Raw genomic sequence first — 24,828 nt, 5'->3', positions numbered from 1 at the left:
GGCTGGGTAGAAGGTATGAGTGACATTTATCTGAATCATGCAGCTTAGCTCTAAAATTAGTTGTTCTGGAACATGCCAATTAAGTCACTTTTGTTCAACTGCATCAACTTTAAAGCCTCAATAATCTTCCTAAAGATGCATCTTCCTAAAGATGCATCTTCCTAAAGATTTTACAATTAGAATGAGCTGTAACAAACACGTGTTATTTCTAGCCAAAAAATCCTCCAAATCAAAACCTCCCCCAACTCTGCCAAAAAACCCCGTGTCTCTCTGCAGAATCGCTGCTGCTCATTCTGCGGTTCTGTCCGTGGCCCCGAGCACGACGTTCAAGTCTTGGGGCTGAGTGATGGGAAACTGAAGTGGCCGCCCACCTCCCTGACGGCATCTGCAGAGGGAGCAGCCAGAGGGCTATTTCCCAGTGTTTACTCTTAGGTCTCGACTCAACAGTTAAACCATCAGGTGTACCAAATTAGAGATAAACTGAAGTTCCTCTTTCAGATCAGCGGAAATGAGAAGAAGCTCCGTGTAACCCTGAGTTCTTTGAATATGCAATCCAGACCACACTTGCTGGTAGAGGGGCTCCGAGGGGCTCCCAGTCATTCACATTACTTCCTTCTACCGAGCAGGGAAGAGTCCCTCCTGATTTTAGGATATACACTGAGACGTTTTATTTGTTTGTGTGTGGGGCTCTACCTGTCAGCAGCATTATGATAAAGCAGAAGAGCAAGGGGTGTACAAGACGACCTGATGTGCTGGAGAGCCAGGGAGACCCAGGGGGTAAGATCAAATGATGCTCTGCTTAAGGCGCTTTCACCATCAGGACCCTCTGGGCTCTTGTTAGAAATGTACTTTCTTGGTCCAACCCAGACTTGCCTGGGAGCGGGGAGGGCAGTGCTCATTTTGCAACAAGCCTTGCAGGATGTTCTGATGCAGGCTAAAGAACCAATGCCTGCGGATGTGAAGCGAATTCCTACCTGAGTCTTGCCTGGACCAGGGTTATGGACCTATTCCATTAAACACGGAAAACCAACCAGGCCATGCTGGGAGACAGGGACGTGCCCGAGGGGCAGCAAAGGCCATTGGCTGGCTGGCAGAAGCATCTCCAGGACTCACCCAGCCCCTCTCCTGACTGGAAGCCCTGGAGCCACTGACCCCGCAGTTGACCCTGGTCCAGACGTACCTGGACTCAACTGGCCACGCTGCCAGCCAACGAGGGGATGCAGGCAGCTCTGAGCAGGTGGTGAAGGAGGCCCAATCTCCTTCGCTCTCTCCCCCTCCAGCCCTGCTCCAGGGCCTTGGGAAGAGCCAGACCCCAGGTCTAAAAATGGCAGGGGCTCTGGAACCTCAGGAGGAGAGAGGTTTAAAACAAAAGACCATCTTCACGTCATCTGCAGCTAATCCCTGCCACAGACCTTACCGAGAAAAGCAATGCAACTTGTTCCCATCCTTTATCTGTCAACGTATATCCACATTCAAATGGAGTCGCTGGTCCTGGATGAGCGCCCTAAACCTCAGCCCAAATCATCACCGTTGGGCGTCTCCGTCGTCCAGCACCTCCCGCTGCCTGATGTCCTCAGGACCTGCAGAGGGCAGACTGAACCTTCTGGTTTTCTTTATTGGATACACCAGGTGTGGGAGTTATACAAGTGCGCTCTACCCCGTGTGTCGGATGCAGTGTACCTGTGCACCTTCTCTCATAGGAGCTCTGAAATGAACTGACCTCGCTTACATGTGGTACAAACACAAGCAAACCAAAATACAATCAGGTGGCATCCCAATGTGAGTCACGTAAACAGTTAAATTACGAAGTCATTATTTTAAGATCAAAATTCTTCAATGAAAATGGCATACAAAAACCATATAAATTACATTTAAGGTCTGTACAGGATTCTAAAAAAAAAAAAGAAAAAAATAACAATACTGTGCTCTGTACAATATTGTCTCCTTTGTAACATTCCAAACCCCAAAAACACTTTCCCTTGAATTCCAGAAAACTGGGCAAAATACACATGCAGGATAATTAAAATCATTTCACAGAAGTACAAAATTGTGTGGGTTTCTTTTAAGGCACATTTCATTTTAATACGGAACTCCCATTCCAGGAGCCCCTTTCTCCTCAGACTCTGACAGGTGGCAGGCGAACGCGTCCTGTTCCCACTAATCTTTGGTGGCTGAAGAGAGACTGTTACTGGTGGGCGGTGGGGCGGGGGGGGGGGGGGGCGGGTAGCAGAGAGAAAAGCAGCCTCCTCCATCCTCATGCAGCAGCCCAGTCGCTGGGCATCGCAAAGCCCGAAGTCCCATCTCACTGCCTTTTTGCAGACCTGTTTTCCCAATGTTTGGAAATATTCAATCCCTATGCAATATGGAGGGAAGATGCCACCTAATTTCCTTCAAAGCACAGGCACTGCTCACGGCCGACTGACCTCCAGGGGAATGTAGGTGGCACTGGGGGTCACCATGCGTCCTGCTGGGTTACCTACCACCCCTGCCTTGTCAGGAGCCATTGGCTACAAGACCCTCCAACCAAGCAGGTGGGCACAGAGCTGCTCCGTGCACGAGAGGACGACAGAGGAGGACTTCGCCCAGGGAGACTGCACTCCAGCCCACTGGTACCCGGGGCGCACTCCTCAGGGAGGCCCAAGTCTCCTGCCAAGCGCCCCGCGGCCCTGTTGCCCTCAGGCTTCCAGCTGGACCTCAGACTCGTCCATCTGCAGAGTGTCATTGTCTCCCAGCAGCTCGGTCTCGGGGACGGAGCCGTCCTCCTCCTCCTCTGCTTCCTGCACGGGGCTCTGGGCCACGTCTTCCGGGACATTCTGCGTGTCCTCAGTGCCCTCCGAGAGCAGGGCTGCCCTGTCTGCCACAGACGTGTTGGAGGGCGCGGTGGTGACGTACCCCGTGCTGGTGGAGCCGCTGCCACTGTGGTGGGAGCCAGGCTTGGGCACCATCTGGGCGGGCACCTGCTGCGGGGCCATCTGCATCGGGATCTGGACCGGGTAAAAGTTGGGCAGGTAGGCCCCGTAGGCCGGCACGGGCTGGTACCCATTGACGGGGATGTAGAGCTGGGGAGGGGGTACCATGGGTCTGATCTGGCCCTTCATGGGGATGAACTGGGGCTGCGGGAAGGGCTGGGCCTTCTGCTTGGGGCCCCCGTAGCGGGTGTTGCTGACGTTGCTGACGGGGCTGGTGCTCAGGGAGCTGGTCTGCGTGACGTTGCTGGCGCCTGAGGTCTGCCCCGAGCTGTTGTAGGTAGACAGGTTGCCCCAGGCCCGCAGCCGGCTGTGGATGTCCTTGAAGCGGGGCCGCCGGCTGGGGAACTCGTGCCAGCACTCGATCATCAGCGCGTACACCCAGGCGGGGCAGTCGTCGGGGCAGGGCAGCACCTGCCGGCTCCGGACCATCTCCACCACGTCCTGGTTGGAGTGGCCGCAGTAGGGCTGCAGGCCGTAGCTGAATACCTCCCACAGGACCACGCCGTAGGACCAGATGTCCGAGTCCACAGAGAACTTGCCGTACATGATGGCCTCGGGAGACATCCAGCGGATGGGCAGCAGCGCGCTCCCCGTCAGCTTGTAGTAGTCAGCCGAGTACACTTCGCGGAAGAGCCCCAAGTCCGAGATCTTCACGGTCAGCTTGTCGTACACGAGGACGTTGCGGGTGGCCAGGTCCTTGTGGACCACGTGGTGGCTGGACAGGTACTCCATGCCCGCGGCGATCTGCGCCACCACGTGCACGAAGTCGGGGGGCTCCAGGGCGGACTTCACCGTGCGGTCGTCGTCTGTGCTGCCCACGTCCGAGTGCGGCGAGCGCATGACCAGGAACTCGTGCAGGTCGCCGTGCGAGCAGTAGCTGAAGATCATGCTGAGGGGCTGGTCCTTGGTCACCACGCCCAGCAGGCAGACAATGTTGGGGTGCTGCAGCCGTGCCCGCAGCAGGGCCTCGTGCCGGAACTCCTCCCGGAGCGGCCCCTCCGCTTTGTCCTTCAGCGTCTTGATGGCCACGGCCTGGGTCTGCTCGCCTGGCGCCGGGCCGAACAGATGCCCTTTGTAGACCTTGCCGAACCGGTCCTCCCCGAGCTCCTCCATGAACCTCACCGTGGACAAGCTGATCTCCTTGAGTTTGGCCTGCCAAGAAGAAAAGCTCTGGTGAAACATTCTGCCACCGAGATGCGAGGAGGCAGAGCTGAACAGCTGGGAGGGCGTTCTGGGGGGCGGCAGTCCTAGAGCCGCCCCCCAGCCTGGGCTTGCAGAGGACCCGCCAGTCCCACCCGGCCCAGGCTCAGCCTGCCCCGCACAATGCTCTCTGCTCTTAAATGTGCTCCGACACCATGAGGCTGCCTGAAACCTTCAACAGGGTCCCAACCAGGCTGCAAACAATGTCCCCACCCAAAGAATGGGGACATTGGGGGACACCCAAACAATGTCCCCACCCAATGTCCCCACATTGCAGACTATATGTGTGAGGGTGTGTGTGTGCGCACACCTGTCTACACACCCCAGCCATGCTGAACTCCGGCTGTCCTCCCAGCTGTGTCCCCCACTTAGGGACCTTCCTGATGTTCCCTGCTATGCGCCCACCGACAGGCCCAGCCACCACTGTTCATCACAACAAGATGCAATGTCTATTTCCCTCGAACCCTGAGGTGTGCTTCCCCCAATCTGAGTCATTTTTAGAGTCCAGGCCAGCTGTTCTCCAGATGTGCCTCCAAGGGCCTGTTTTGCCGCTTCCTCTCGATTAGATTCTCCAGTGGATGCCACCGGACAGAAGCACCACACAGGTGAAATCGATTTGAACCTTGCGTCTCAGCCTCTACAACTTCCCATCCCTTCTGTGTGCCTGGCCCCCGTCCTCGGAGGCTCTCTGAACCCAAGGGAATCTGTGCCCTCACCTGCCAGCCCTTCACCCACAGCAAACCCTCCGTGACTCCTGGCTACTGAGCAGAATGAGTCCACCTTCTCCCTCTTCAGAGCCTGGATGGAAATGGTTTTCCCCCAAAACTTGCAAGTAATGTAAACGCCCCTTCACTGAAGCTAGGTGGGCTGGGAGAGACCTCTTCCTGTGATACATTTCAGTGTGTTCTCGCTACCCTAAGAACTCAGGTTGGGGGTGGTCTGCTCCCCTACCACCACTACAGGACTGTTGCTGTGTCCTTCCCTGTAAAACAAAACAAAGCAAAACCAACCCAAACCCAAACTGACCAGAAAACTGGTCATCATCCCTTAAAAATACCATGTTGACCCTCTAGTGGTGGGGGTGATCTGAGCCCTTCTTTTGTGTGTCCTCCTGTGGGGACAGCTGAAGCACAGCAAAGTGAGGGCACCTCATTTGGGCCCATGCTAAAATGGCTGGTCTCCATCGAGGGAGAAGAGTGAAGTCCAAACACACCTTCCATACACCCCCTAAGGACACAAACGTCCTGGTATATTTTAGAGAAGAAACGGCAAAATGAAGAGCAGTTTAAAAGAATTATGTGCTGTGTATCAAGCAAATTAAGAATCTCCAGGTAGAGGTTAGGCCTGGGAGAGCTGCCTCTTTAAATACGGGGGCACAGAGACCTGCTTGTGCTGGTTGATGAGAGGCATTTCCACGTCCTGGCTGGGTGAGGCCATCAGCTGCCGCCTCTGGGGCGTGGAGGAAGAAGCCTTCTGTTTATTCCGGCACATGCAGACCAAGAAGAAAAGGCATGCGATGACCAGGGGAATGGCGATGCTCGGAACCAAGATGTACAGAATTCCCATCCTGCTGCTGTCTTGGGGGCCTGTGAACAGCGAGGCGTTCCATGAGTTTTCTGAAAACATCCCTGTTTGCAACCTGAAGTTCTCCACCATCCCACTCCCACCTCCAACTAAAATATTCAAGCACAAGTAGATAATCAGGGTAAGTTTCACAAAGGGACAAAATTATAAGCCAAACCTCAAAAAAAGTAATGTACCCAAAAACACACATCCCGCTAAACATTTGTGAGACACAATCTAGAACTGCCCACCGTGGAAACAAAGAGGAATACGGAGCTCAAAAAATAAACGAACTCTAGGGCTTCCCTGGTGGCGCAGTGATTGAGAGTCCGCCTGCCGATGCAGGGGACACAGATTCGTGCCCCGGTCCGGGAAGATCCCACATGCCGCAGAGCGGCTGGGCCTGTGAGCCATGGCCGCTGAGCCTGCGCGTCCAGAGCCTGTGCTCCGCAACGGGAGAGGCCACAACAGTGAAAGGCCCGCATACCGCAAAAAAAAAAAAAAAAAAAAAAAAAAGTTAATAAATGAACTCTAAAGGGCTTACAGTAGCAAACACCACCATCACATTCCCTTCTAATTTGAATACCGTTGGAAATAGGTGCTCTGACTTTTCATCTCTACTAAACTCGATGAAACACATGGGACATGCTTGTCCTCAGTGAAGGAAACTGGATACTGGCATTAGAAATGATCCTTTTCTTCATTCAACATTTTAGGGTTTTCCACATTCTTGTACAATGAACCCATATTCTTTTAAGACAATAATTAAAAATGCATTTGATTTAAAAGAGCACTGGTAGCCAATGAGTTTGACCTAACAATTTGCAGCAGTTCCAAGTGTTTTTCCTTCATTTTTTTCCACGGTGAAGAGCAACGCTCTGTCTCCCCCTACAGGATTTACAGAAAAGCACAGAGGGCCCCAGGCTGCAAGGCTAAAAGGACGGCCAGGAACCCTGTGGGCAGCGCTGCCCTCTGAGGGAGAGTTGAGGCTTCTGCTCTGTGATGTGGAAGGCAAGTCCTCCAAAAGGCCCCTCTCCCCACAACAGTTTTCACCTAAACCTTGTGAATAATCACATGGGACTTGGGCCTCCCTATGACCAGTGGGTAATGAGCTTTCCATGTAAAAGCAAACACGTGATTTCTGGTCCATGTGGTCCCCCAAAAGAGCTAATTCAGTTCTAAAAATCACTACTACCACCACCATAGTAAAGAAGCCTTGTCCCAAAGCCAGTCTTGCCCCCCAGCCTCCAAAAGAAGATAAAAATCAAATACAACCACACACACAACTCTCCTGACCCCACCCCGGAGGCAGATATTTTAGAAGACCCAGGGGCAGTGGGGATTCTGGGTCATTTTTCACAATTAGGGCTAAGGGGAGATTCCAGGATCCTCAGGCCAAGGTGAGAGATGTGACCACCATCCATAGGTTTGTAAACCATTAACTTTTATCATTACCTTTTAAAAATCACCAACAGAACACATGCTTATTAATAATTCTATTGACAGCATTAGAGAAAAGTGAATGTTCCTAATAACTAATTTCACCAAAGGTTATATATACTACTGTTAATAGGTTGGTATTCACTTAATTTTTTATGTATATATTTAAGTTGAACATGAAATAACCAATATTCAACTAATCTGACATAGAGAAGCAGCAGTTTCATATAATTTTTAAAAACAGAATTTTAAATGGAATCACATCACCCATGTTTTCCTGCTCCTGGTTTTGTGGCAGAATAATATACCTCAGGCCACGTTTCTCGCAGAACAGACAGCACTAGGCACTCTGCAAGAGCTGCACACTGTCCCAAGGTACGGATGTACTTCAATTATCATCCAACCCCTTGTTGGTAAACAATTACTCTGTTTGTCATTTAGCTGTTAAAAGTGATTCTGCAACAAATATCCTTGCATTTCTGCCCTTTAAGTGCAAATATTTCTGCAATATAAGATTCCTATGGCATTGCCAGGTCAAAGAACATACATATTTCTCTTTATGATTTGATTCATTTTTAATTACAAAAATAAAAACTGCTCATTGTAAAAACATCTTATGCTTTAACATATCTGTAGGTCATGGGAAATCACTGCTGAAAATAGGATGTTTATCTTTGCAAAACTTCTTCCATGAAATATAGGTGCATATGTGTGCTCACTCACATACCCTTCACTCATTTTGTTTCTTTTATCAGAAAGAAAGAAAGAGGAAGGGAGGAAGGAGGGAAAGTGAGAGGGAAAGGAAAGGGAAGGGAGGGAGAGGAGGAGGATGAAAGAAAGACAGAGAGAGACAGAGGGACAGAGAGAAGAACAGGAAGAAAGAGAAACCAAAAAGACATAACACAGCTATTGCCCTCTAGCTTGCTTCTTTCCCTTAACAGGTCAATATGAACATCCTTCCTTGCAGGAAATTTTTTTAAACAACTGTAGCATTCCATTGAATAACTTTACTATAATCTATTTACCAAACTTTTCATTCTTAAAATTTATTCCTGCACAGAGATAATGATTTCTGTAAAATGTGCAACCATGAACTACAAACTTTTCTCCTAGTCATAATTTAAGACAGAAATTGCAGGGAAAACAGTTAAGAGATTTAAGTTCTATTTTCTCCTCACTCCGCTGAGTCTCTGTGTAAAAGCTGAGCAGAGTGGGAGGCGAGGGAGGGCACGCAGGAGGCCTTGTGCCCCAACTACAGATGCTGGTCTGAGAAGCTGGTTGTAATAGTAATGGGAAGCATTTCCACTAATAGTGGGAAATGCATGACAATGTTCACTGGGAAACAAGAGGCCAAACTGAATATCCCAGGACCACACATGGAAAGAGGGCTGACAGAAGGGCCCCCAAGTGTAAACAGTAGTCTCTGCTGAGTGGTAAAATTAGAGGTGATTTACACATTCTTCTTCAGACTTTTCTATAATTTAAAACGTCCTATGATGACAAGATGCTACTTTTACAACCAGCAACAGCTTTATTTAAAACAAATAATCATGGTGGTGAAACTCGGTGTGGGCAGGGGGCTCCCAGAGCTATCAGCCTCCCGGTTCCACATCATCACAAAGTACACCCCACAGTCAACACTTTAAAAAAAAAAGAGAGAGAGAATACATACTACAAGAGGGTACGTCACACAGTTCCATGCGTACGTTTTTATTCTGCGTGAAGCACCAGGGGCCTTCCATCTGCCCTCCAGGGTTCCGGCAGTAGGCGTGCCCTCCTCCGAGCTCGGGGAAGTCGGCGCTGGTCAGGTGGTGGCTGTGGGGATGCTGCAGGGCCCACGGCTGGCACTGGTGTCCCGACTTGGTGGTGCTTGCTGTCCCTCTGTAATCCGTGCCTGAGCCGTTGTAGCACTGATGGTCTGAGAAAGAAGATGCGTCAGGAGGCCCCAAAATTAAGAGGAAGCCGCCCTCCTCTGGGGGTCCAGGGAGCACCCTTCTTCAACTATTCCAAAAAGGAACAACAAAGCCACTTTGCCTGGATGTACCCACATTGAAATTTCCAAAAGACCGAAGAGTTTGACATCACTTCCAAGGAAAGCAGCATTAGACGTAATGACTGAATACAGTCCCAAGCCCACAAATTTAATGGGCGGGTGCACCAGGTACACATATGGGGAAACAACTGGTCAGAAGTTACTCTATGGCCCTGAAACACCTTTGGACTCACGAGGCACCCCCATTCCACAATGACGATGTCAACCCCAGCCTCACGTTCACTTGCACTAGAAGCAAAACCAAACGACGCAGCAGGGAAGAGAAACTCCCAGGCCTGGCCCCCCAGCCTCAGTGAGGACGCGGCTCAGCCTCCTGTGCACAGAGCCCCAGGCTCACTCCACTCTGGGACCAGGGGGACCCAGGGCCTCTGAGCCACACCTGGGGTGTGTGTTTGTTGAACACCGGTTACACCGTGCTTGCCGTGTGCAGGCACTGTTCTAAGAACTTTTTAAATACTAATTCATTTAATCTACATTCCAGCTGCTGAGGTCAGTAGTTATCATCCCCGTGTAATATGAGGAAACTCATATTTAAGCAACTTGCCTGAGGTCCCATGGAGTCAGCCTGGCAACCAGGATTTGGACGGTGCAGTGGGTCTGTAGACCAGGCTCTGACTGCCCTGGTGAGGAGCCCTGACGCCCTCGGGAACCCTGGCTTCGCCAAGGAAGTGAATATTTCCCAAGCCTGGGAGGGAGGCGACCGCTTCCCTGGGTCCCCTCCCCTCAAGGAGGGCCACAATCCCAGTCAGCTGCTGAGAGATGCTTGTGCACCACAAGGCAGTCTTGGAAGCGGCCCCTGCCTCCCCCAAAGCTCCTCACAGCTTTGGGGGCAGGTGCAGAAAGTCCTCCCGTCTTAGAGAAGCCAAGTTTGTGGCTCATCAGGGTAGAGTGACTTACTGGGGACCCACAAGCAGGCAGGGCCAGGAGGGCTGTGCAACTGGAACTGGACAACGGCGAGTTCCCCACCCCGCAACTGCCCTACCGGAATGGGGGCCGGTCTGTGAGACTTCCCCGGATGGAATGGGGTCCCCAGGCTCTTAAGAGGCAGCACCCCGGCCTCGGGGGCGGGCACAGACTCACAGCGGCCCAGCCTCTCGGCCGGGATGCCGATGCGCATGCAGTTGGCGGCGTCCGGGCTCTCGGGCATGGGCAATGCCTCGCACTTGGGCAGCTGCAGCCGCATGAGGATGAGCGGGTTGGAGCGCGCAATCGTGTACTCCTGGCGGCATAGGTCGCTCTCCAGCACCTCGCACTCGTCCCGGCACAGCTCGCGCGGCTTGGGCGCCCGGGAGCGCGCGTCGCACAGTGGGAACACGAAGTGGCAGAAGGACGGGATGGCAAACTGCGAGCACTGGTCCGACAGGTGCGTGGAGGTGCCGATCATGGTGAAGGCAGCTGCGGAGGCGGCGAGGCTGGCGTTAGGGTGGGCTGGGCCCTGCCTGGGACCAACATCTGCCCGGCAACCCCTGCCCGGCGCCCCTGGTTTCATCTCCAGCCCTGGCTCCCCACTCTTCCCAGGGCCCCTGGTCCCACCCACCCTGCCCGGCGCCCGTGGCCCCCATCTCGTCCATGCCCCGCCGCCCCCCGCCCTCCGCCTTGCCTTCTGCCAGCCGCGAGAGGCTCTCACAAGAGCAGGGCCCCGGGGAGCACATAGGCCGCCCAGGTTTGCACCAGACAAAGAAGGTCCCTGGTGCCAGGGCTTCATTTACAAACATCAAAAGCGAGACAAGAAAGAAAGAAAACTAGGCCCCAGATCTCATCCACCTAGATGCTACTTCCATGACAGGAAGATTCTGTTATCAGACCCAAAGCCACTTCCTAAGGTCCTGCTATGAACTGGCTCTGCAAGCACATGGCGGTAGGTAAAGCTGTGGGCTGAGTGGCTTCTAGAAGGAGAGATTGGAGCAGAGGCACAAGGACCAAGCCTGGGTCTTCCTGACATCTCAGGGCCTGTGAGAAGAGGGGAGGCCTGGCCAGGGGGTGGAGATAGTGTGCCAGAAAGACGAACGATCCACCCTGGGACATGCAGCCTAAGGGGGAATAAGATGACAAATGGGGGTACAGGGGAGTCCCTCAGGTGGAGTCTGGGGAGAGCCAAGAAACTGCTGGAGGAGGTTCTGAGTGGGGAGAGGGGCAGGGCTTTGTGATAAAGGAGAGCAGAGAAGCAGGCTGTCGCAGGAGAGTCTGGAGCCAGGGTGGGCTGGCTTGCTTTTTAGGGGCAAGATGTCACAAGATGGAGCCTGATGGGAAGAACCTGACAACTGATGTGGAGAAGGGAAGGGGGTGGGAGCTTCAGATACAAAGTCTAGGCAGGTGAGCGGGAGCAGAGCTGCCAGTGGCAGGAGGGAAGGCGTGCACTCCAGGCGCTCTCCTCAGGGCTGTGGCAGTCAGGGTTCAAAGGAAAGCATCAGTTGCCCCATACATGCCCACGCCAGAAGGCCCACCCCACTCTGACCTATGAAGGACCTGCTTATAAGGATCTGATCTTGGACAGCTGGAGGAAAAGAGGCGCCTCTGTCTACACACCCTGCTGAGATGGGGAGGAGGAAACCAGAGAGGTTGGAATTTAGTTCCTGGGACACCCCAGCTCCACCCATGACTTGTAGTGCCATGCCCACTGTGGCCAGCAGGTGGCGCTGCTGGCACCCATTCCCCACACCACCCCCCCACGCCCCCCACCCCCACCCCAAGGACCCACCAGCCACCCATGGCAGGCATTGGGTTAGATGAGCTGGCATAGGAGCCCAGTTCTGGCCCTGCCCTGTCATTTACTACAGGGTTGTCAAGTCACTCAGTCCTTTCTGGGTCTGGATCTTTATCTGTCAAGTGATCTGTCGAGGCCACACTTTGGGGAATGAAAGCCCATATGGAGCCAATAAAATAGCACGTGAGGTGAATGGTCCATGAGGGTCTGGTAACAGGCTGGGTCCATGCGCTGCACGCAGCGCTGGGTTCCAGGCACTCTGTAGTGTGCTGCTCACATCATCCTTAGTCTTCTGGTCCCTTGTGGACAATATTAAAATTGAGGAATGGAGAGGTAAGAGGTTAAGGTGCAGGGTCTCTTGGAGTTAGCTGACAAACCAAGTCTGAACCCAGTTCAGTCCCATCACGGGAGCTGGCAACTGACTACCAAGAGGGTTGTTGCCAGTGTTGGACCTGACCCCCAGGCAGGGAAAGACCTAAGAAAGCCAAACATGGCATTGCTTTTGGGGTACCAACTGATAGGATGTCAAGGCTGACCCTTTTAGGATTTCTCCTACCCCGCCCCAGAACCTATCATGTGAGGGCTTATTTCTGAAAGATGGTTCTAGGCACCGAGGAGGTCCAACCATCACGTCCCCGTTTTTGTTTACACCCAGCACATCACTCTGACGGTTCTCTGGGGCCCATTCCTGGGAAGCTTCCAGAGTCCCTGGAATGAGTTCTGACAAGCACGCTCTCCAAATAGACTATCTCCACGACCAATGCAGTCTCTAAACCTCAAGTCAGTCAGTCTAGAGCAACTTCACGTTTATTTTTTCAAAAATACACAAATGTAGAGAACCCTCATTCTAAACTTGTACCTAAAAACTACTATAAAAATGAGTCTGCTTAGACATCTGATTTGTTAATCCTTTAAATAATTCCTGAAGAAATAATTGAGAGACAATCTTGTGCCTTGAATCAGTGTTTGCCAATTACTGGGATATAAAATTAATTCTGGAGTCTGCGGGCAGCATTTTAAAAGATGACTAGAACGGAACAGAGGATGTCAGAGGGCATGGTTCGCATTAAGGCTGGAACCAACTTTTTTCTTTAATGAAATAAAACTGAAGAGAAGAATCACAGTGCACTCACTGCCTTTGCTCAGGGCAAATGTTGTTTCCTGTAGCCCATTTCAGTTCTGTGAAGTAGAGGTATGTGTAGACTAAGTCACGATGTAAAACACACTTTTTATTGATACTGTACGTTGTGGTCAGAAAGTTTGAGAAGTTCTGCTTTAAATGGCATAAGAAGCTTTTCCAATGAGAGATACCAACAATTATAAAAGATTCTCCCATTGGAACAAGATAGCACCTTCCAAGATCTCCAGGTCCCATTACTGCCCTTCCATTCTCATTGGACACCTGGCCCTGTCCTCAGGGGGCTCTGTAACCATGGGCCAGGCAGGCCCCTCTGTGACCGTGACCTTAGACCCTCCAGACTGTGGGTGAAATGCAAAGCCAGGGTTGACCTAAAACTTAGAAGAACATCAGTGTCACCTATGTGAGTTTCTACCTGGGGACCTCCTTTGTGCCCTTACCAGGGCAGTGCTTTGCCAGCCCCTCCACAAATCCCTCCAGAATCACCGGGAGCCCCACATCGCAGGTTGGCCGGGGTCAAGAACCACTGTGCAGAGGATGTAGTTCAACGGGGACACCTGCCATCTTCACAAGATCCTCCTTGTTCCTTATAGAGTCTGGAGAGAAAACGTTTGGGCTTGTGGGGAGAGCAGAGAGAGGCGGAGGGGGGCTTTTTGGGGCCTTGGTCTAATTCATTTTCTCACTTCTCAAGGGCTTTCCCCCAGGAAGTCCTTGACATCAATGTGAGGACTAACAACCAACCAGAGACAGTAACTTCTAAAATGACGGAGAACGAGCAGCTTCACTCCTAAATGATCTGCTCCATTTCTCACACAACGGAGCACGTACCCAAAGACCTGGCTATGCCTGGAAACTGGGGGCCTACGGGGGTCTGAGTTCACTGCAGTGTCCCCAGGCACAGCCGACGGCCTGGAACCTCTGTCTCCAACAGCTAAAATCAGGCCCGGGCACCGTTTAGTCAAGCGTAACTCCAAGAAGGCAAAAGAGTCAGGAAAAGTAGAACCGAGAATGAATGTGGCAGGTGCTGGCCTGGCCACGCGGTGAGGACAAGACAATGCAGGGCTTCGGACCCACGTGGTTGACTTAATTCAGTGTGTTGGCACATTCTAAGCAGACTGTACTTGCTAATTTTCATATATAAATGGGAACATTTTAGGATAAACCGCGGTGGTAATTGCAACTGCTTCTGAAAAAGGCCTCTGACTTTCTCTTGCAGGAGGCAGGGCACAGGGACTCACTGTCCAAGGTCATAACCAACAAAACACCCAAGTGGGACTGAAAACACACCAGCGTGGCGACAGGCAGCTGCGTGTGTGCTTACTATCTCAGAACAAAGGTCTGTGCTCCTACCTGTGATTCGGTTTTCAATCTCCCCCTGCATCTGGAGAGAGTCCACATAAATGGTCCGGTTCCCAATGAAACGTGCACAGGCGATTCCCCGGTAAGGCTGGCAGAATCCATCCTCATGGTAGTCGTCTCTGGTAAAAAACACATGGTCTGTAAGTGCACTGGAAGGTGTCAAATATCCCCGATTTTTTTCTTTTCTTTTTAAATTCAGCATCTGATGATCTAGCCATCTTGTCCCTTGGCATTTACCCAAATGAATTGAAAACTTCTGTCCACACAAAAACTTGCACATGCATGTTTGCAGCTTAATCCATAACTGCCCAAACTTGGAAGCAACCAAAATCTCCACCGTGAATGGATAAACTGTAGTACAATGTAATATTACTCAGCACTGAAAAGAAATGAGCTATCGAGAAAAGACATGAGAAGACACAGAGCAAACTTAAATGCACATTACTAAGTGAAAGAAGCCAATCTGGAAAGGCTGCATGCATACTGTATGATCCCAACTTTATGACATTCTAGAAAAAGCAAAATTATGGAGCAGTATAAAGATCAGTGAATGCCAGAGGGTGGGGGGAGGGTTGGTGAACAGGAGAACAGAGATTTTTAGCACAGTGCAACTACTCTGTATGCTACTACAATGGCAGAAACATGTCATTATACATTTGTGCAAACCCAGAGAATACGCAACACCAAGAGTGAATTGTAACGTAAACTATAGACTTTAGCTAATAATAATGTATCAACATAGGCTCACTAACTATAACAAATGCACCACACACTGACATAAGATGTTACTGATAGGGGTAACTCTATGTACAGATGTGGGGAACCGGAACATGATATCTCTCTGTACTTTCTGTTCAATTTTTCTGTAAGCCTAAAATTGCTCTAAATATAAAGTCTATTAACTTAAAAAAAAATCCAGCCTCTTTAAGGTCAGGGGGGATGGAACAAAGGAAGTTGAGTATGAAAGACGGATTATAAATGCGAAGTGTACACATGGGTGGGTACGTGCTCACGCCTATGTTCAAATACATGCAGGATATTAACGATTAACATGTTTCATCGTAGTCTTAAACTACATCAGAAACATTACACCCCTATTAACTTCCGTTGTTTGCAAGCGACGCTTTTATGAAAATGATGTTCATTCAGAAACTGTGTTCTGTTAAACTGTAGGAGAGAATTCTTTGAAACAGAGGAAAGCAATGGAGAGGATTCCGAAAAGTCAGGCAGGGCCTCAAAGAGTTTGTACAGCGAGATGTGCTATTTACACCACAGAGGAGTGGTGACCTCGCCACTGCTCCACAGCGCAGACCACATGTATAAATACGGGGGACAGAGAGGGAGACTCTCAAAAGCACAGCCCTCCCACTTGCCCTGCAGCCTGACCTTCCCCCCCAGCCTGTAGGGAACAGCCTGCACATGTCCCCTTGGAGTCTGTGCTAAATTATTCTCGGTAAAACCTGTTAGTCCTGCCTTTGGCCAATAAAATCAGTCATTCTAAGCACCTAGGTGCTCTTTAAAGTGGCCCTGAGGATGCTCCAAGAAGATAGTAAAAGTGGGCCAAAGCACATATATTAGGGCTGCCGTCTGCTGGGGAGCAAAGGAGAGGGGCCGGGAGCTCCCAGGACAAGTTTCGGCAAAGTGCCTCAGGCCTGTAATTAAGTCACTTGTTTTCTAGCAAATCTGCCACCTGCCATAAGCCTAACACTTGTCATCCACCCTACATTGATTTGGACCATCCCCAAACGAAATCGGGGTTGTGTCCAATTTAACCAAATGGACTTTAAGAATCCCTGTCTTAGCTTTCTCACAAATGTAAAGTCTGAACACTCGTAACAGTGGAGACAAAGGGTCTGGCAGGACACAGTCTCTTCAGCCACCTCTGGCTCTCTCCCTCCTCTGCTGTCTTCTCAGCCCCTGAAGAAAATTTCTTTTTCAAAGAAAAGAACCTGGGCTTCCCTGGTGGCGCAGTGGTTGAGAGTCCGCCTGCCGATGCAGGGGACACGGGTTCGTGCCCCGGTCCGGGAGGATCCCACATGCCGCGGAGCGGCTGGGCCCGTGGGCCATGGCCGCTGAGCCTGCGCGTCCGGAGCCTGTGCTCCGCAACGGGAGAGGCCACAACAGTGAGAGGCCCGCGTACCACAAAAAAAAAAGAAAAGAAAAGAAAAGAAAAGAAAAGAACCTGGAGCCATAAATAATGTAAAACAGGAGATTCTGGTGTCAGTAAGAGCCGGATGCCCTTTCTCTCAAGCTCACCGGCCATTATTTCTTTGGGTCAAGGATTCCTTAAATATCGTTTAAATAAGCAAGCACATGTGCTAACAATACACACCCAACCCACCCCTCTCTCACCCTTTGTGAGCTGGAGTTAACTGCTGATTAAACTAAAACCAATGTTACACTTGCCAAATACACAAACACAAGTGCAAGTCAACTCTGCCCCGGTGTGTGAGCTCTGTGTCCCCGTTTGCAGGCTGGGTTTAGGTCACTTGCCTGCTATGCCAGGAAAAGCATGAAGATGCGCACGTTCTTATTAACGTCAGCCCACCTAGGGTATGAGATTTGATTCAGTTAGTCCCTTGGGTGACCCCCACAAGAGTAAGCAATTTCTCTTCTCTGCCTCAAGAGTCAAGGAATACAAAGCCTAGTCCCTCACTGTGGGCTTCTCCCTGGCCAGGTGCCCACAGGATGGGGGAGCAGCAAGGGTGCAGGGAAGACACGCTGAGAAGGGGCTCAAGGCCATCACATCGTGTTCACAGCTTACTCATCTCAGTGGGCTTCTAATCTGAATTTTAGAGAATGTCCAAAAACGCAAACAGAAATGGTTGGACAATGACATCTTTCAGGTTTCTGAATTTTGAGAAAACAAGTGGGAATTACTTTTCAGTTTCAAACAGAATTATGTCTTATCTTCACCTGGCATTGTTTAGGACCTCTGAAGAGTGACAGAGCTGGATTAAGTCTGTAAAACTGGTCACTCAGAGACTAAAGAAAAGTGCTGACACAGAAGCTGACTTCTATAAAATCCTTTAAACCACACAAGTGAAACAAGCATGCTCACCAAATCTCAGAACATCAATGTGATAGAAACTCAATTTTGGAAATCTCCTCCATTCCTAATGCTACCAGGCACTAATAACACAGATGAAGAAGTAACTTGTATACCAACAAGTTCATGGTAAAAGAGGAGAGAGGGAGAGAGAGAGAGAGAGAGAGAGAGAGAGAGAGAGAGAAAGAGAGAGAATTACTACAATATCGGGGGGGGGGGGGAAGCAATGGGAAAGGAGTAGGAGATTGGGAGGAAACAGAGAAAGGAGCCATCATATTGTGATAGAAAGTGCTTCTTCACAAACGGCTGAGGAGATGGTGGGGCCAGTCAGCACCTTCCCTGCAATGGTACCAGCTGCAAACAAAAACTGGTTTGAAGAAAACCTTAGAAAAATTCCTTGTTATAAATAATGAATAACCTTTAAAGGAAAGTAGGCTCCTTTGAGGTTGAAAAGTAATCAATACCAAAACTCAAATGTAGTTACACGTTGTGTAGGAAGGTAACATTTTCCCCAAACAGTTTTTTTGTTAAAAGTGGTTAAACGATTTCATAATTATTATTCTTATTATGAGAGGGTCTGTCTGCAATAAACAGGCTTCCTGCTTGAGTGAAGCAGAGGAAGCAACAGCTTCAACAAAAAGTGATAAACTCCATAAGCTTCAGGTGATCTGCCAGTAACGTAAGAAGCTGCAGTAACAAAACACTCTTCAGAGGAAGGTAACAAAACCTAGAGTATAAACCACAATGTATGGTGTACAATAAATGTACAAACGACTGGTGTACAATAAAAAATTACCAGGCATGTAAAGAAACAGGGAAATATAACCCATTGTCAAGAGAAATAAACCCAGATGTTAGACTTAGAAGACCAGCACTTTAAGGAAATATAAGTATGGTAAACAATGCACAGAAGAAACCATAATGAAGATATGGGTGATTGCAGGAGAGATGGAAACTGTAAAAGAATCCACTGGAAGAACTAAAACATAGAATCTCCAATAAAACATTCATGGTATGATATTAACAAAAGATTGGATAAAGCTAGGAAAAAAAATTGGTAAACTTGACAGGTCAATGGAAAGTTTCCAAACTGAAACAAAGAGAGACAAGAAGATTTACCAAAAATTAAACAGCCTTAGTAAGCTATAGGAAAGTACAGGAGGTCTAACTTATGTACAATCAAATCCTAAGAGAAGGGGAGAGATGCACGGAGTTGGGAAAAAGGTTTGAAGAAATGATGGCCAAAATTTCCCCAAATTTCATTAAAATACAGTAGTAACACACCAACCAAGGAAGATCAGTGAAAAGCAAGCAGAATAAATACAAAGGAAACCACACCTGCTGATGTCACAATCAACTTGCTAAAAACCTAGGATAAATAGAAAAGGGGGGAGATAAAAAATAATGGCTGACTCCTCATCAGAAACAAAGCAAAACAGAAGACAAGGGAATGACAGCTTCAAGGCACTAGCAGAGAAAATGAACTGTGAACCTGGATTCCATATTCAGCAAAAACTTCTTTCAAATAAAAGGGTCTATTAAGCAAAAAGACATAACATGAATGCACCTAATATCAGAGCTTCAAAATATATAAACAAGAATTGACAGAACTAGAGGACAAAACAGAAAAATCCATAATTATAGTTGGAAATGTTAGTACCTGACTCTCAGCAATTAACTGAACTAAACAAAAAAAAATAAGCGAAGAAACAACAGAAATATTAACCACCCCCTTGACCCAATGGACATCTAGAACAATATACTCAACAAGACAGCATACACATGTCAGTGTACATAGCACGTTCACCCAGACAGACCATATGCTCTCCATAAAATAACTCACAATATGTTAAAAAATTGAAACCATAAATTTCTGATCACACAAAATTAAATTAGAAATCAATAACAAAAATATATTTAGAAACTCTTGAACTATTTGGAAATTAAATAGCACACTTCTAAATAACCTTTGGGCTCAAAAAAGAAAATGCAAGAAAAATTAAATGGCATTTTAAATGGAATGAGAATATATAACATATGAGAAATGAAAACAGGATACCCCAAATTGTGGGATGAAGCTAAAAGAGTAATTAAGAGACACCTTTATAGCTTTAAATGCTTAAATTAGATGAGATTTTACACCTTAAAAAGCTGGAAAAAGAGTGTCAAGTTAAACCTGCAGTAATTAGAAAAAAAATATTAATGATGAGAGCAGAAATCAATAAAATAGAAAACAAACAATAAAAAAATCAATAAAGCCAAAAGTTGATTCTTCAAAAAATTAACCAAGTTGGTAACACCTAGAAAAAATGATTAATAAAAGAGAAAACACACATTACCAATATCAGGAATGCACAAGGGGGCTCACCAAAGACTCTAGAGATGTTAAAGATAATAAATGAACACAGATATATATAACCAACAACTTAGAAAAAATGACAAATGGCAATATACCAAAATTAGTATAAATAGGAATAAAACCTCAGAATAGCCCTAAATCTCTTAGAGAACTTGGAGTTGTAGTCAAAAACCTTCCCATGATTAAAACTCCAGCCCCAAATAATAGAAACTGGTGAATTCTGTCTAATATTTAAGGAAGAAACATCAGCAATTTTACACAAACTCTTTTAGAAAATAAAGGAGTAAGAGACACTTTCTAGTTCATTTTATGAGGCAAACATAAACTTGATATAAAAAGCTGACAAGTCTGTTCCATGGACATTATAAGCCAATATGCCCCCTGATCAAAATGGTAACATGCTCCACTAAACAACAGCAAACTGGACCCAGCAAAATAAAAAGACAATATAGAAATGAGTAATGGACCAAACTGGGTCAACCCAGGAGTACAAAGTTACTTCAGCATTTAAAAAACAATCACTGAAAATACAGAGCTAAAGAGAGAAACCATGTAATAATCTCAGTTAATATTTTTTAAAAAAAGCAATTGACAAAACCAACACTCATTCATTATCAAAACTTTCAACAAAGAAAATAACTGTCAATCTAATAAAAAGGGCATCTATGAGAAACCTACAATGAATTTCTTACTTAATGGTGAAATAAGGAACATTTTCCCCTTAGATATAGAAACAAGACAAAGATATCTGCTCTTACCTCTTCTACCCAACATCGCCATGGAAGTCCTAACCATTACAATAAGAAGATAGATAGATATATAGGGGATGGTAGATAGATAAATGGCTTACAGATTAGAAAGGAAGAAATAAAACTGTCTTCACTCATAGATATCATAATTTACATAGAAAATTCTAATGAATATATTAAAAAATTACAAAAATTAATACGGATTTAGTAAAGCCACAAGATAAGGACAATATAATCAATTATATTTTTATATTTGAGCACCAATTAGCAAATGAAATTTTTTAAAAATATCATTTACAATAATATTAAAAATACACAGAGGAGTAGTCAAATTCATAGAAAGTAGAATGGTGGTTGTCAAGGGCTGGGGGCGGAAAGAATGGGGCGTTATTGTTTAATTGGATACAGAGTTTCAGTTTGGGAAGATGAAAGTGTTCTGGAGAGGGATGTGGTGCTGATTGCACAACAATGTGATTGTGCTTAATATCTCTGAATTATACACTTAAAATGGTTAAATACTTAGAAATAAACCTAATATGTACAAGACTTCCACACTTAAAACTTTGAAACACTGCAGAGAGAAAGGAAAGAAAACCCAAATAAATAGAAATACATACCATGTTCATAGATTGGAACACTCAATAGTTTAAAGAAGTCAATGTTCCCAAAGTGCAATATCACCCCATCAAAATCCTAGCAGGATTTCCCCACAAATTACCTTTTACTACAAAAAGAAAAATAACTGTATAATGAGAAAACAGATCTTAACCAAGTGAGAAAAATTAACGTCACCAATAAGAGGCAAACTGACATCATGTACCTCCAGATGTGATACCCTGAGAAGGAAATATCACTTACATTATTTCAGTCAAAAATGCATAACCAGATTCTAATCATGAGTGAACATCAGCCAAACTCAAATTTAGAGATATTCTACACAATAACCGTTCTGCACTTATCAAACATCTCAGTGTCATGAAAGGTCCAGGAACTGTTGCAGAGTAAAGGGGACTAAAGCAACATGGTAAGGAGCTGTACCCAGGGGCGGGGAGATCTAAAAAGCATTACTGGGACAATGAAAGAAATTGGAGTATGAATGGCAATTCAAAGACATACATCCTGAAGCCGAAGCTGTCGTTCTGTAAGGAAACACTGTTGGTCTTAGGGAATATACACTGAAGTGTTAAAGGGCAAAGGGGTGTAATGAATGCAACCTACTCTCATATGGTTCAGAAAACAATAATAGTTGCAAACAGGCATAGAGGGAATGATAAGTCAAATATGGCAGAATGACAAAAAATTGGTAAACCTGGGTAAAGACATATGGGATTACTTATTACTATTCCTGTGACTTTTTTATAAGTCTGAAGTTATTTCAAAATCAAAAGTTAAAAACAGCCCAGTAGGCACTGTGGTAGAAACTGACAAACAATCTAGAATTTAAATGGAAATGTAAAGGTACTAGAGTAGCCAAAACAATCATGAAAGAGAAGAAGAATGATGGAAAGTTTACACCCCTTGATTTTAAGACTTACTGTAATATTGCAGTTATTAAGACAATGTGGTATTGGAGTGTAAGGATAGATCAATAGAACATAACAGAATTCCAAAATATATCTTCACATGTAGTCAAGTGATTTTCAATAAAGGCACTAACACATTCAAGGGAGACAGAACAGTCTTTTCAAAAATGATGCTGGAACAACTGGATATTTGTATGGAAAAAGATGAACTTAAATGCATTAACTCATACCATACACAAAAATTGTTTTGAAGATGGATCATAGACCTAAACATAAAAGCTAAAATTAAAATGCTTATAGAAGGAATCACAGGAGAATACCTTTATAGTACTGAGGTAGGCGAAAGCAAAGATTTCTTAGACATGATACATAAAAGAAAAAATGATAAATTAGATTTACCAAAATTAAAATTTCCTGATCAGCAAAAGACAGCATTAAGAAAATTAAAAAGGCAAACCACAAGCTGGCAGAAAACACCTTATAATATCTGACAAAGAAACTGTATACAGAAAATATAAAGAACTCCCATAACTCAACAGGAAGACAAACAACACAGTAAAAATTGGACAAAAGGCCTAACAGATACTTCACAAAAGTGCGTCCTTAGAAGATGGCCCCATTTTTAGTGACTGAAGAAATGTAATTAAAACACCATGAATCATCACGATGCAAGACATTAGAATGGCTACAATTAAAGGACTGAGAATATCAAATGTTGGTATGGATGTGGAGCAACTGGAACTCTCATACTTTGCTGGTGGCAGTATAAAATGGAAAGATCACTTTGGGGAAGAATTTGGCAATTTCTTATACAGTTTATATATACACATACCATCTGACTGAGCAATCTTACACCTAGGATTTATTCTAGAAAAATGAAAACATGTTCCCCCAAATTAAATATTCATAGCAGTCTATTTATAATTGCTCCAAATTGGAAGTCCAAATGTCCATCAACAGATAATACATTGTAGTATCTTCATACAACATAATAATTGTCATCAACAAAAAGGAATAAACCACATAAAGTATTTTTCAGATATTATATTTTGTAGAAGAAGCCAGAAATAAGAGTCTCCCAGGAAAAGGTAAGTGGCACAAGGCAGGAGTTTTTAGTTTTTGTCTGTTTCATTCATTGTTGGACCCCCAATAACTTGAACAGGGCCTGGCACATAGCTGGCCCTCGGTATAAATTTGTTAAATAAATGAATGAATGATTTCCTTGAAAATCAGACATCATACTTTATTCCTCCCTACTTTTGATATGAAATACTCCTGCATGCAATTATACTGATGTCATATTTGATGGGCAAAAATGTGAACGGAGCAAATTCATTCATAAAGCCAACACTAACATTCATGTCATAAAAACCCAAGTCAGCAAAACCTTTTAGAAGCACTGGCTTTTGCAACGGCCATCTCTAAGGCTAGGATCACATGAGACGGCCAGAGGCAGAGAAACAGTGTCTCCAACACTAATAGTTCATTGGCAAGTAAACGTTTTTCTCTTCTGTCATGTTCAGGGGGCTGGTCCCTCTCACATCAACCTTGGAAGATTGGTGACTTCGGGTGAATTTGGAGGTTGGTGTATAAAAAGCTCTCATTCATGTATAATAGGGCATCATAGCTGATACATGAGTTCAAATGAAAACAAAAAGACTTAGTGGGAGCATTGAATGTGCTGCTACCATCAAGTGCTAGTATTATCATTACTGCTAAAGCACAAACATTTTCATTTGTGTCACTATATGATCTGAATTTAAAAGAATGTGTGTGTAGTCTCTAATTACTTTAACCATGACTGTGTTTAGCCACTTATTGCCTGTATCATATAATCTTAAAATGAATTCAGTTTCTATCTTTTATTCAAGTTCTGCACTATGGGATTTAAGGGGAGTTACTTTTCCAGAAAAAAGAACCTATCACAACAAGAAGTCATGGAGAAAAAATTAGGTTGGCTTCTCTCCCCCTTCCAACTCAATTTCATTAGGTTGGTGGTTTAATGAATTTAACATCAAATGCTAAATGTTAGCCTTCTGTCTAAGTTAATTTACTTTTACCAACTTGTCAGTAAGGCAGCTTGGTTTCTCCTGAAGTCAGTTTTAATTACTGGCTAGTCAGTTGGCAGTTTCAGGGTTTTTTTAATAGTGCTATTTTCCTATAATTAGGATAAAGTTTGAACTAGGCTTATGACAATTTCCCAAAGAGCAATGGAAGGAGTTTGAGGTAGAAGATGGCTGAGTTCCATTTAGACATGCAAATTGTGAGATGCCTGTGAGTCATCCGCCTGGAGACGCCCACCATGGGGCTGAACTGGGGGGCCTGGAGATGGGGAGATAAGTCAGACTTGGAAGTGGAGATGTCAGGGTCATGAGCTTATGGGTGGAGAAGGGCTGAAACCTTGGAATTACCTTCAAGTCGTGAAGCAAGAAGGGCTCAGACATGGCCTCAAGGAAAGTGATTTCCCAGCAGCCAATAATTAACGTAACTTTTACCTGCCCAAAAAACAACACATTTTCCTTTAAGCAGACGTTCGTTGAAGCACATTATGCGTGCATTTACTTGTGAGCCATCAGGATAGCCTAGGACAACCAACACAGGAAACATGGAAGCCCTGATGCTCACGCTTCAGGGAGCACCCCGACGCCTTCACCCAACTCTGGTACCACGAGGCTACCCCACCAGTGTACGTATGTGTCTATCATCGTGAAAATAAACCACT

General features: G+C 46.3%; 1 protein-coding gene across 1 annotated transcript in view; it reads right to left on the bottom strand.

Annotated features, from left to right (window-relative positions):
* Positions 1-1,741: 1,741 nt before the first annotated feature.
* Positions 1,742-24,828, bottom strand: part of ROR2 (receptor tyrosine kinase like orphan receptor 2) — a 217,994-nt gene continuing 194,907 nt past the window's right edge. The window contains exons 5-9 of the mRNA XM_079927100.1: positions 14,418-14,545; positions 10,306-10,620; positions 8,845-9,090; positions 5,553-5,755; positions 1,742-4,121 (exon numbers count right to left, since the gene is read on the bottom strand). Of these exons, the coding sequence (XP_079783226.1) occupies positions 2,676-4,121; positions 5,553-5,755; positions 8,845-9,090; positions 10,306-10,620; positions 14,418-14,545 (2,338 nt within the window). The 3' untranslated portion in view covers positions 1,742-2,675. The remainder of the gene's footprint in view (positions 4,122-5,552; positions 5,756-8,844; positions 9,091-10,305; positions 10,621-14,417; positions 14,546-24,828) is intronic.

This window comes from Stenella coeruleoalba (assembly GCF_951394435.1).
Source record: "Stenella coeruleoalba genome assembly, chromosome: 7".
Classification (NCBI taxonomy): Eukaryota; Metazoa; Chordata; class Mammalia; order Artiodactyla; family Delphinidae; genus Stenella; species Stenella coeruleoalba.
The sequence above is the reverse complement of the archived record's forward strand: the minus strand, read 5'-3'. Positions and strand labels throughout refer to the sequence as shown.